This window comes from Molothrus ater, chromosome 1 (genome assembly GCF_012460135.2).
Source record: "Molothrus ater isolate BHLD 08-10-18 breed brown headed cowbird chromosome 1, BPBGC_Mater_1.1, whole genome shotgun sequence".
Lineage (NCBI taxonomy): Eukaryota > Metazoa > Chordata > Aves > Passeriformes > Icteridae > Molothrus > Molothrus ater.
Genome location: NC_050478.2, coordinates 143,984,797 through 143,998,155, shown reverse-complemented (window position 1 = coordinate 143,998,155; position 13,359 = coordinate 143,984,797). Strand labels below are relative to the sequence as shown.

The 13,359-nt window shown below is 35.5% G+C and overlaps 1 protein-coding gene across 6 annotated transcripts in view; it reads left to right on the top strand.

The window, feature by feature from the left end:
* ASAP1 (ArfGAP with SH3 domain, ankyrin repeat and PH domain 1) overlaps positions 1-13,359 on the top strand; it is a 123,030-nt gene that overhangs the window by 73,778 nt on the left and 35,893 nt on the right. For 3 of the 6 annotated variants that reach the window (XM_036379018.2, XM_036379016.2, XM_036379021.2), the window contains 9 exons: positions 2,613-2,621; positions 3,169-3,269; positions 3,681-3,750; positions 4,887-4,974; positions 6,069-6,117; positions 9,360-9,523; positions 11,021-11,154; positions 12,219-12,310; positions 12,872-13,058. In XM_036379018.2, coding sequence (XP_036234911.1) covers positions 2,613-2,621; positions 3,169-3,269; positions 3,681-3,750; positions 4,887-4,974; positions 6,069-6,117; positions 9,360-9,523; positions 11,021-11,154; positions 12,219-12,310; positions 12,872-13,058 — 894 coding nt within the window. The remainder of the gene's footprint in view (positions 1-2,612; positions 2,622-3,168; positions 3,270-3,680; positions 3,751-4,886; positions 4,975-6,068; positions 6,118-9,359; positions 9,524-11,020; positions 11,155-12,218; positions 12,311-12,871; positions 13,059-13,359) is intronic. The other 3 variants (XM_036379019.2, XM_036379022.2, XM_054517434.1) reach the window with 2 other exon arrangements.

The window sequence follows — 13,359 nt, the reverse complement described above, 5'->3', positions numbered from 1 at the left end:
GATGTGTAGTAAAAAAATATATATAGTAAAAAAAACCTCATCTAAAATATATAAGTAAAGTGAAATTTAAATGTGAAGTCAAATTTTGAAACTTGAATACATGTTGAAATAAAGAAGCTTCACCAGCATCACCAGAATAAACTGTGCAACTGTTCTGATTGTAATTACAGTCTGGACAAATTCTAGGACTCTTGAAAAACTCTGTGTGTGTATATATGTATAATATATGTATATAAAGTTATAAATGTGAAAAATAAAGTCTTAGTTTTGAAGAGAATTGAAGTTGTGTCTTAGAAGAAAAAGGAGCAGTATTGTGATTCTCAGATATCCAAGCAAATCACAGGAGAGAGATAGAGAAATGCTGTAATGAAAGAATCTGCTTTTTTTTTGATAAAATAACCACTTGATCGCATTGATGTTCAAGTTTCTGTCTCAAAATCAACATGAGGACTTTCACTCATATGGTTCTGCTACATGACCTGAGTCAGAGTGTAATGATGCTGGCAGAAATTGAGGAGCTTGATAAAACAGTGTGTTCCTTAGGTATTCAGTGGTTGCTCCTGAAGCAGCAGGTCAGCATTCATTACTCCTTGGTTAAGAGGCAGCAAAGCCTGATGGGGCCTGAGTTTTCACCAGTCAGCTTCCATCACTGTGTGTATCCAAATCTTTAGGTGCATAAAGCTGGGCTTTATTATTGTGACAAATGGCCTAGTGGCTTATGATTAAATATACATTCCCCCACTAATATTAGTGCACTATAATCTCATTGATGGAAAATTGATGGATTAATGGAATTATTGAAGAACATTAAACGAATGGGATTTTCTCCAGTGGATTTGTAAAAAATCAGAAGTATTCTTACCAAACATTGCTTTGGCAGGGAAGCAGTTTGAAATAATAAAATTGAGGCCCTAGTTGTTGATAGTAAACAGTTTTTTTGATGGAAAGAAGGAGATTGAAACTAGTGATTCCTGTCCAAATTGTAAATTCTGCCACCTTTAACCTCTTGAGAGCTGCTGTGAGGGAAGTGAGATGTCCTGACATTTTTGAGGTCTCAAAATGCAGCTCCTGTTCCACTGTTGCACTTGTTTCAAGGTGTTTATTTAGCATTATGGGCATCTGTAATGACCTTGCACATTTTTTTGGCATACCTGTCCTTTCATCAGTGAGAAAGGTATTACTGTAATCACTGCAAGTACCTGGTTTCTGGAGAAGCACATCTTGACCATATTTGAATCCTGGGCTGGGCAGCAGTGCCAGTGCTGCAGCTTCATTGCAGGAATTACCATTGACATTGGCCCTGTCACAGGCAGTGTCACTTGTGGCCACCCTTGTGCTGTCCCCATGTCAAGCTGGGGCAGATTCTGTTACCTTGTGCAAGATTATCAAATTTTGGAAAATTATTATGGTTTATGGCTTTTGGAAAAAGTATTTTAGTGAATACTAGTGTACTTTTAATTGTGTAAAGCATCTGATCTTGTATGTTGCAAAATGCTCATATCCTAAGAAGCTTCAATTTTAAAAGAAACTGAGCCTTTAATACAGGCTTCTGATCCCTATTTTTGTCTATTAATTATTGCTGCAAATGTAACTTAACAGCATTAAGTTGAATATAGCTAATTTTTGGAATCATGTTTTGTGTCTGTTTTGTCAATTATTTCTTTACATTTTGATTTATTTCCCTAAATCTCTCTCTCATATGCTACTTGCAACAAGAACTATATCTCATTATGTTCTTTCCTATGCTAATACCAGCAGGATTAATTCCCTAATTCCCATGGGGATTTGAAGTTTGATTTTAACAAACAAGCTGCTGATTGTGGTGGTGTGAGCACTGCTGGCAGCACCCAGCTTTCAGGAGCCTCTGTGCTGCTCCCAGCCACAACTGCCAGTTTTACCAAAGCACTTCTCTAAACTCTGTGACAAACTTGTTACAAAGTGAAAACCAATTGTAAATGCTCTGGATAAACCAGGAGGGAGTAATCTTCAGTATATGTTGGTTGTGGTAGTAAGAAACTCTGCTGTAGAGAGGAAAGGTTATTGAGAAGGGAATAATTGAACTTCCCATTCTTTTCAATTTTTTTTTTTTTTTGGTGGGATGCTGTCAAATGTTTTGCAGGTTATTGTTTCACAGTTATATTCAAAAACAAATTGATGTGCCCTCAAATACAGCTTTTTGCATACACTTGCAAAAATTAAAAGTTAACTTTGGACCTGATCTTTTTGAATGGAAATTCAGAATTAGCTGCTGTTGTGGAGGATACAATATAACTATCCTTTTAGTCAATTTAAAGATTACAAAGATTGGAAGATGTATTAAACTTTGATACTGCAGTCCTCTTAGTTATTTTGTGAAGCCAATGTCATACATGCCAGGTTGACTGGAATTTTGTTATGGTATTTTGTTAATGGATAAGAAAAAACACCTGTATTCCTAAAAATAGTTCTTGCTTTCTCTCTATTAGTGTCTTTAGAAAGGGGAAACATTGTTTTAACAATGGGGGCTCTAAAATTTGTGTTCAGGGAACATGTTTTTTTAAATGAATAATAATTCTTGTTTCAAATTATTTGCTTTCTCTTTCCTCTATTGCTTTTGCCTTTCGTGATCGAAGTCTAGGAGAGTAAGTCAATGTTTTAATGAATTTGGGGGATTTTTTTTTCTGATGTGCTTGTAACAACTTAATCCATTTCTCTTAATTGTTTCACTAGATCAGGCCAAAAGTTACTTCAGCTGACTTCATTCACTAAAACTCATGAATTATAAATATATTTTATTTGAAAAAAAAATTATTATTTGTCTTTCTTTATATATGTATTTCTATATATAGATGCATGCTATATTCTGTTATTTTCTTTTTGAAATTTTATCTTTTGCTTATGAGGTTGTGAAATATTAAGTATCTGTATTCTAAAAGTCTTTTGTTTTGAGATGCATATTTGCATCAAAGGCCTAATGTATTAATTAAATCTTGAACATGCATCTAGTTCAAGATCACATGGTGTAAAATCAAGCTCTCCTATCAATGTAAAACATGCAGTAGGAGTTCTCCTTTTTAAATCTTTATGAATTTGTGATGTTGTAGAGAAGAAAAAATAAAATAGGCTTAAAGGTTAGGAAAGTTTACTGTGCACATCAGGAGATGTTAATGTTCTGTTTCCCTTTTTCAGGATTCACAGAGCAGGCAAGGAGGGTACAGTATGCACCAGCTTCAGGGGAATAAGGAATATGGCAGTGAGAAGAAAGGTTATCTTTTGAAGAAGAGTGATGGGTATGTTCTGGTAGCACATAATAGTGAAATCCTCTGCTATGTTCAGGCTCTAATTTTAACAGCTTTCCACTGTGGGTGCTTCAGGCATATTCTCCTATTGCACCTGCCACAAGTACTTGTGAGTTCCAAAGTTCAAGCCTGAACACAGCACTGAATGTAATGTAGCAAATATGAAAAGCATGACAAGCAAGCATAAAAAATAGTCATAGTTAAAAGAAAGCTATTGTCTTTTATAACTCTCTAAAAGATGATTAAGATTTGTCACAAATCTCCAAGTTTCTTTTGATGAAGCGTTCAGTAAAATTTTGACTGCATATGTTTCTTAAATCTAGTTGTCCCAAAATGATGATGATATTTACATATTTTGAAGTCACATCTACTTACTAAAATTGATATGATATTCTTATGTAGGTTAAGGAAAGTATGGCAAAGAAGAAAGTGCACTGTTAAAAATGGAATTCTTACCATCTCACATGCAACGGTAAGTTCTTTTTATACCTTTATATGAAAAAAATAAGTAACATTATCCTTTCCTGGTGAATCTGAGTTGCTAATATACTATTGCAAAAAGGATGTTACTTCAGTTTCTGACTGTTGAAGTTTTGTGAAACTGTAACTTATGAAATGAATTTATCAGTAGTTTAATGAGAAAATGGCAAATGTATTGAACAGACTTCTCAATTAATACTTCAGATGGATTTGCTTCTAAGGCTAGTCATGATATATATGTGAGCCACATAATTTGGGAACTTGGGAAGTATTTGATATTAAGTTAGAGTCTACAGAGGAGTGAATGTGTTTAGTGTTTTGAGTGCTTTCAGTTAAAAGTTTGGAATGCTGGGCATTTTTGTTCACAGTGAGTTCTTGGGATCAGGGACAATCTGAAGAATTTTCCTAGGAATGCTCAGTCATGAGGTAGCACCGAGGTGATCATGGGGGAGGCAGTGCTGAAACTGCCTTGTGGGAATGTGACATGAACCTGGTGGAAACAAGCACAGTAGTTGCTCTTGTTAAAGGAGATTGTCCCATTTCCTCACCTCTTTTCCACCTTTGCCCCAAATTCCACTGACAGCCCTCAATTTCTAAAGCTTATTACCTGTATAAACCCCAAATTCCTCAAAGAGACATTTAGTTGTCATGTCTTAAGTGACTTAATTACAGCACAGAATAATGGTAATGGTATTTATCCTGAGTTTTGAAACTCCAGATCTTCAGCTTTCCAATTCCATTTTAAAGTTTTAGGATTATATCTTTGAATTATTTAAAATGGGTGGAAACTTGGAACTTGGGCATTCTGTAATGAAAAACTGCGTTATAACTTCGCCCTTGTTGAAGAAATGCAATTAAAAACTATTAATATCAGCATATTGTAAATTTAAGGTTTTTATTTTCACCCCTTTCAGATAAAGTGAGATCATGAAAATTTTAATTTTGTTTAGATTTAGCAATGTGTCCACTTTGAGAGACCAAATCAGACCAGGTGATGCTGGTCTCCAGCTTTTTGAGGGTGGATATGTGTGCATGTCCATTTATGTAATATCATACATGCCCACTCCCAGAAAGGGAAAATAATCCTAAATCAATACATTTTTAAAATAAAATAAATTTTCTCTTTAGTCCAACAGGCAACCAGCTAAACTGAATTTATTGACCTGCCAGGTGAAGCCAAATGCTGAAGATAAGAAGTCCTTTGATCTGATATCACGTATGTAGCAGCTTTAGTACCATCTTGTGTTAGTGGGATTTCTGAAAATGTCATTACAAGGTGCTTTGAGTAGAACACAAGGCTAGAGCTCCAAGTTCAGGCCTGTATCCAGACACACACAGTGTCTCATGACTGTTCAGAGCCTCTATTTCTGATGATGAGCAAATGGATGTAGAACCTTCCTCTATGTAGATGTGGCATAAATACTGTTTGTTTGTGACAAGCCATGAAATGCAGTATATGTGCTGCTCCTGGAGTTCAGAGAGATGTTTAACAGCTTTGTGGAACATGTGTTACTGTATCCACCAGGAAAGGGGAAAGACCTTTGGCTTTATCCTGCTTTTCAGTCATTGTTCTGCTTTTTGAGTGCTATTTGAGGGAATGAGGAAGACAAGGATACCCAATTTCTTTCTCTCTTTTCCTACATTAAAATATATTTCTCTTTGTCTGAAAATTGGTAGTGCCTTTTCCTCTCAGCATTAAAGCTCCTGTGGTTCCCCTATTTCCTGTTTTGGTCTTGTACAGCAGGTGTTTGTATCCAGTCTGGTTTTGAAAACTCTTTTGATGAGTCAACTTAGTGTTTTCAGACTTCACATACAGACTATTAACCAAGAAACAGTTCCAACATTCTATATTGAAATGGACAGTCTAGGAAACCTTTGATTGTGGGAGATAATAGCCACTTCATGTCTTCATCTGTTGGTTAGTAAAACAATTTTCTTGGCTAAACTGGAGGAAAAAACTATATAAAAGGAACAAATTAAGTTTGCCCTCTTCTCCTAATTATATTTCAGTTTTGACTTCTGAAAGGGTAAAATTTGATCCATGTGTTTATTTTTCTTTATTATTTCAATACTTAAGACTTTTAAAATACATAAAATTGGTGTGAATCAAAATTTACAGTTTCATATTCCTTTTTTCTTTTTTTTTTTTTTTTTTGGAATTGTTATCCATAGCCATGAATAAAGGATTAATGATGCATTTTAAGAGACATTGCTCTTAAGGCTTTAGCTGCCAAATAGGCTTTAGTACCAAATATGTAGGCATTAACTTTTATCATGTGCCACATGTAAAGGTGTATTTCTTTCTTTCAGATAACAGAACTTACCACTTTCAAGCAGAAGATGAGCAGGAATACGTGGCGTAAGAACGTTTACATTTTTTCAAGTTTATTTTGCCAATAGATTTGTGTAAAATCACACATAACAGTGGAAATAATTTTCTCAGCTAATGCATAAGTAGTGCTTACTGTCTCTTTTTTTCTGCTGTTATGGATTTGTAAATGTAAACTATTTTGTGTCACACTACAGAGCTCCTTTAAAACCTAGTAATGTTAAAACTGAAACTAAACCAAACCCAACTAACCAAAACCCCATTTAGATTGTTTATCCTGCCAGTACCAGTTTGTGTAGTGCTTGGGATGATATTAGGATTACATCACATTATTAGGATTCAAATGAAATATTTTTAAATTGTTCTCAAATCTTCCCTGTCAATCCTCTTCTCAGTTACTTCTTTTCCTCTTGATCCTACCTTTTCCTCGAAAGTAAATATAATAAATAGATAAAAAAATCTCCATGTGACACACAGAAAATATCTACAGGCAGTACATTTTTTCTTCTGTAGGCCTAGAAATAAATGGCAAAGCCCATCTCTGAGCTTTGTACTTCAGAATCCAGGAACTTGTTCCATTAATGCATGCTTCCAATTAGATTCTTTCCTTTTAAACAATCTTACTTCCTGCTGCATCGTAATTATTTCCTGAGAACCACGTACCATTGGTTTTTTCCTCCTGTGTCACCAGATGTGTGTTGTGCATGTAGTCTGATGTTCAACACCCAAAAGTGCAAGGAATAAAGTTAGTACTGAAGAGGAGACAGCAAAGGCTACCTCATTTTTTTCATTAAATATCCACATTCTAGTGGAAGGCTGAGTTGCTCCATGAGTATTGTAAAGGCACAGGGGTGTTTGTAGGGTGTTGCACTTGTTGGGTAGTGTTGGGTGGCAGTGGCATTGACAGCTCAACCTTGGGAGCCATGGGTGAAATAAAAGGGCTGAAGAATTCCTTGTTGTGCAGCAATTTCCTTCTGGGCTTCCACAGCTTTATGTGGGCTCTTACAGTGCACAGCTGACTTGCTAGTCATGATTACTGCATTCATCCTGGAACTTAATTATTCCAGTAATTTTCTTAGTCAAGAAGAAAATACTATTATTTCTTATGAGTCATAAGTTTTTGGTACTCTGCCATAAATTAATTTTTACTGTATTAGTTGGTTTAGTAGCTGAAGTGGTTTGTTTGGGTTTTTTTGTCTTAACACATGAGCAAGTTAGGGAAAAAATAAATAATCAGTATCCTTCTTTTGAGAGGCAGATAAATAAATTTAGTTTAGCAGGCTGCCTGTTGGACTGTTTTGAAATTCCAGGCATGTTTTATTTCCTATTAGAAGCACTGAAATTTTGTCTATCCCTCTAAATTCATTGTTTTTTTCTGAGTGTGCAGCCTGCCAGGAAGGCCTGGTGACCAACTGGGCACTTCTTGATAAGCAGCACCAGTAATTCAGAGATGTCTGTCCTTGTCCTTGTGATGATGGGGGAAGAGCTGCCACTCTGCTGCCTCTTGCTCTCGCTCACAGGTGCCCTAGTGACAGTCCTGGACAGAGGTTTCTATTCCCTGAGCACACACAACCAAAATAATGATTGCTCTGGCAGTTTCGGTACTCATAATAAGGAAATCTATATCAACTAACAGCTGGCTCAGTTGTGTTTGTTTGTTGTAATTACATCTAATAATTTTTTTAATTGTTAATGCTCAGTTGGGTTTTATTCAAATTCTGCCTTTTTAACAAACTAATCAAATTGTAACTCTAAAAAAAATTATAAACAAATGTCAGAATAAATGTTGTTTGTCTGAGTTTAATTATTATTTTACTTTCTGAATTTAACCAAACATTGTTATAATATTAGAAACAAGACACCATTGACTCTTATTTTTTAATAACATTGAATTTCATCATTAAAAGTGCAGAAGAATGCCCTCTAGTGTGGATTTGTCTCATGTAATAAGATTAATGTACCTTCATTGTTGTCAGCATGTAAACTTTAGAACAAATTTGTGCTCAAGATCTTTAATTTCTCTTTTATTCTTAAGGTTGATTTTTCAAAATTTTTAAAGCATTTTAAGCACTACTTCCTAGATTATTTTATGCACATAATTTTTTTTTTAAAGTGTGCATGAGGTAGATAATATGGAATGCCCATATATTAGTTCAGGCTCTGAATCTGTGTTCCAAGATTGCACATATAAATTTCCCTCTGAAATCCTTTAAAGCTAATCTTTTCATTATTATTTTAGTGAGAAATTATGAATTTCAATGTGAAGTTCTCTTAGTTTGTTTAGATGACCATTACCATTTCTGCATACTTCAGAAGACCAATGATTGCAGGACATTGTAAACATGAAATGCATTGAGGACACTGCCAATTTACAATATTTCTGCGTTAAAAACAATAAATATTTGCAGTACATCTAAAATAATCTAAAATCACTTTACTTCTGAGGTTTTATTTTTAACTTGCTCTTTTTTGTAAATTGGCAACTCTGCATCTGCAATGTGCTTGGTCCTTAGTGGAACTGCTTTCCCCTCTGTACTTCCACATGGAGCACAGCAGCTGCTGAGAAGGGGTTTTGTTTGTTTTTAATTAAAACATTATGTGTAAGCAACAACTTGCAGAGTGATTGGGAGGGGAGGAAATACTGTCTGAGATATCATTAAAGAGTCTTGATTTGTTGCACTCAGCTATTGCTCCTAAAGGTTTATTTTGGCTCTCGGTATCGTTACTCTCCTGTCATCCTTCACCCCCTGGTTGCCATGGCAGTTGTCATTTTTTGGGCTTTACAGTCTGACTCTGATCAGTGCTCAGAGACCTGCATTTAAAAGGCAACTAGACATCAACACATACACCAGGGTGCTTGCTGTTTGCTCTCTGAAGAGAAAGATGCACACTGGAGAAAGCAAGGGTTATCATTTTCTCCAGGAAGGAGACTTTAGGAAGATTTTGGATACCTTTTAAAGCAGTTAAATTTGCAGCTTAATTGCCCCTTTCTCTTCCACAACTTCTGCTTATTTGAGGAACCTGAGAACTTGGCTTTAAAATTGTTCACCAAAGGGATGTTAGAATTAAGACTATTTCTCTCTTTTCATTCTTACTTATCTTTTCTCAAACCTATCCTTTTTGTCTCTCACTTTTCCCCCTCATTCTCTCCCACAATACAGTCCTTCCCTGTAGTCCCACAAATATTTTGTACCTGGCAAGATTTCTACAGTTTATAGATTAACATGTATTTGCAAATGCAGATCTTCATTAAGGTCTTTATCTTGTGCTAGATGGATATCAGTGTTGACTAACAGCAAAGAAGAAGCATTAAATATGGCATTCCGTGGAGAGCAGAGCACAGGTGAAAACAGTTTAGAGGATCTGACAAAAGCCATTATTGATGACATACAGAGATTGCCCGGCAATGAAGTCTGTTGTGATTGTGGCTCACCAGGTATCTCCATTTGTTCATGTCATCATGCTTCATCATGCTTCTTGTTGGGAGCAAAGTAATTTCTTCAAAGAAGTGTTTGTAGAGTGCAAACTCATTTTCTAAGTGATGTTTCTCAGTCTTCAACCTGTTTTTAAAAGAACAAATATGACTTTCCTACGTTAGTTCCATTTAATTCACTAAAATATTTTTGTGTGTTGTCTGTGCTTACTTCCAGCAGTTCAAGCCCCTCTGGAGTTTGAACTGTTCTTGTTGCACTGTGTCTAGATGCTTGTTGCACTTGAATGGAAGTTGCTTGGCATCACTGATCCTGTGCATGCTACTAAGTAGAAGTGAGTAATATTTAGACAATGCTTGTGGAAAAATTGACCTGGCCAGGATCTTGCTCTGAGGCTTTATCTTGGCATGAGACTACTGGAATTGCAGCATCGTTTTCAGAGGTGGAATAAGTAGTCTTGTGCAAAGAATGAGACACAGAGTTGAAATCCTATCAGATAATATCTTCAGAAGTACAGAGTTACAGGTCAGTTATGTGGCACTCAGAGCTTGAGAAGGGGCAGCTGGTCACAGTAGGACTGAGCTGGTGTTGCAGCTTTCTCATCAAAGGGACACTTCAAGAAGGTGATGCTCATTTGGAACTGAGTAGATAGCTGCAGATGCTTGCTGATGCAGAACTGATCCAAATTTGAAATAGTTAGATAAAATTACAAACTGGGATATAATTATGTCAAATCCTGGAACCAGTTCATTCAATTATTTCATTATGTAAAGCTATAGAAACTTCAGATTACAGTTCTCATTCATCTTTTAATTTTTAATAAAGTTTTAAGCTTCTGTACTCCAGCTTGCTGCTTTAAAACTCTTGGCTTAATGCTTCAGCAGTTACTATTTAAAGTCAAGGAAATGATTAATTTGTGCACAAAGTATGTCTGAAGCTTTTTCTTTTCCTTAAAAACTGGTCATGCTTCCTATGTAGCATTTGTAGTATAAAATCTATTCTAATATTACATGCAGATCTCCTCCATGACACCATTTTTAAAGTTTTTTTTTCCTGGGCTAGCCAGCATTCCTCAAATTTTCTATAACATTTTGCTGTTTCACATACTGGAAAGCTGTGATTAGTCTTTCATGAAGGACTATTTCAAGTTTAAGAAGGAAATTTTAAAACTTCAGAGGTTGTCAAATTATGAGATCTGTTACTTTTAAAAACAGGAAGTACTTTGTACAGAAAACAAATACAAAATGTATTGAAATACATTCATGCAGTATGAATGAATAAGTCTAAACTCAATGCCTTTGGGTCTGTTCCTAAATCTGAAATACTGCATTCCATTGGTAGCAATTTGTGGTTAAATTAGAGTTTGGAGAAAAGTATGGAATGTTCTTAGTTTTTCATTCTTTGAAACATTAAATAAGGAGTCGTTTCAGAACACATCTCTTACCACCATTGCAAACCTTTTCTTGGACTTTTATTAAATACTTTGTTTTCCAATTGTGCAGATCCAACATGGCTTTCAACTAATTTGGGCATTTTAACCTGCATTGAGTGTTCTGGAATACACAGAGAAATGGGTGTCCATATTTCTCGAATCCAGTCTTTGGAATTAGACAAATTAGGAACGTCTGAACTCTTGGTAAGTTTCTTTAATTTATATTGGGATTTTTTTAGTCGAATGTTGACATATATGTAGAAGCACCAAAATGTACAAGTTACCATTAATCTTTTACAAGGAATGTGTTTTTGTAGAATTTTTTTTTATATTTCTGTAGATATTTTACAGGTGCACGGTTATATATTATATTATTGGTGTTCTTGTCACTTCTCATTTCATGTCCTGAGGTCTTGCAGAATGAGTTTTGACATCCATTGTAATTAGTGCCATCAGAATTTTGCTCTCAGTAGCTGATCTTGACCCAAAATCACAGCAGTCTAAAAGCTCGTGTGATTTAAAATATGAAGCTTTGACTTGGCAAAGGAGAATTACTGTTGCTAATTCTGAAAGAAAAGTATTGGAGGAATCTTAATTTGATGGATGAAATCATGTGCTATTGAAGTTATGAAAGGAATATGATGTGAGAGTAACAAAAAAAAAAAAGGAAAAAAAAACACCAAGGAAAATATAAACAAGTAAAAAAGAAACAGTTGCAGTAGTTTTATATCTCTAGCTGTGTTTGGCCTGAAAGAAGACGCTTGTTACAGAAATTTTGTAGGAAAATTGATAGAAGATGTAAGGCAGATCTGGATTTGGATACAGGTTCAAATTTATCACTTTCTCTCTTTATAAAATACTGAGGTTTTTTTGCCAAGTTACTAGTAATCTAAATCAAATGTTACCAAGCATGATCTTCAGTAGGACTGAGCTTCTTCCCCAGAGCAGCCTCCTGATCAGTGTACCAGCACCATTTCACTGTTCATGCTGCTGGTTCCTCTTTCTGGTTTCATGTTGGAGGCAGATTGTCCTGAAATGCAAATAATTTTGTGACTGTGAAGTCTATTGTACAAGTTCTGGCATAACAGAAGCATTTTCTTTCTTTTTATTTGCTCTGTATCTGCATGTAATCATTGGGTTTTAATTTTTCAGTCCTGTGTTTTCCATCTTTTACAAATAGTGTGGAAAATGCACATTAATAGTCCTGTTGTTAGGTTGCTGTTAGACCCCAAAAGTCCTCACTTTATTTATTCTTTTTCTTATCTCAGCTGGCCAAGAATGTAGGAAATACTAGTTTTAATGATATTATGGAAGGGAACTTACCTAGTCCTTCACCTAAACCCAGTCCATCAAGTGATATGTAAGTACTGAATCTTTAAACTCTAAGTTTTCTGTGGAATATATCTGTGGTGTAAAGTGTCTTAAACAGTAACCAAGCCAGGGGAAGGCATGAATAGCTGGACTAGAGGTTTTTATTCCCACTGTGGAGCTTCTTAGAAGTTCAGTCTCTCTAGTCACATTTTACTACCTCAGCTTCCCTGTGTAGAAAACACTTTGTTTGGGTTTCAAGGTGCATATTTGACTCTTGAATGGTTTTGAGTTTTGTAGTAAACCCTCAGATGATAAACACAGTGGAGTTAATGGCACTAGCTCTGCTTTTTCTTTGGTCTTTTTGGTCTTAGTCCCCACAGTCAGTGTAATTTTTGTATATAACAAGAAGACAGGATAAAATTGACAATATTCCATATTTGGGGCTTGTTTGTAAGCAAGACATGCAGTGTAACAATAAATAACACTTTTTATCAGGTAGTTTTCTTCTTCTCTTCTCAGCTTCCAAGTTAGGCAAGGTGATTTTAAATTATAATCACTGACCCATTTTTCTAAAAGTTTCTGAAGCAAGCTCTATTTTCACACCCCACAGGACTGCACGTAAAGAATTTATCACTGCTAAATATGTAGATCATAAGTTCTCTAGGAAGACTTGTGCATCTGCAGCAGCTAAACTGAGTGAATTACTTGAGGCTGTCAAATCCAGGGATTTACTTGCACTAATTCAAGTCTATGCAGAGGGGGTAGAGCTAATGGAGCCACTGCTGGAGCCTGGACAGGTAAGCTTATCAGGTAAACAATATTTTAAATCATGTGTATTTGTAAAATGCCCAGGATCTGGGACTGCTGCTTTAGATGATAAAACAAAAGAAATGACAGATGAAAATGATGGGGTTTTTCTTCCTTTCCCAAATGTTGCATCCCTGTGGGGAGGGAAAAGAGCACTTTATTTTTCATCATCAATTGGTCTAAAGGAGTGTGAAATGCAATAGTGATATCATACACTGTTTTGGTGCCACTATAGTGTGTTGAAAAGGAAACTGTGTTGGCTTTTAGGAAAGTCCCAAAGACCAGAATTGA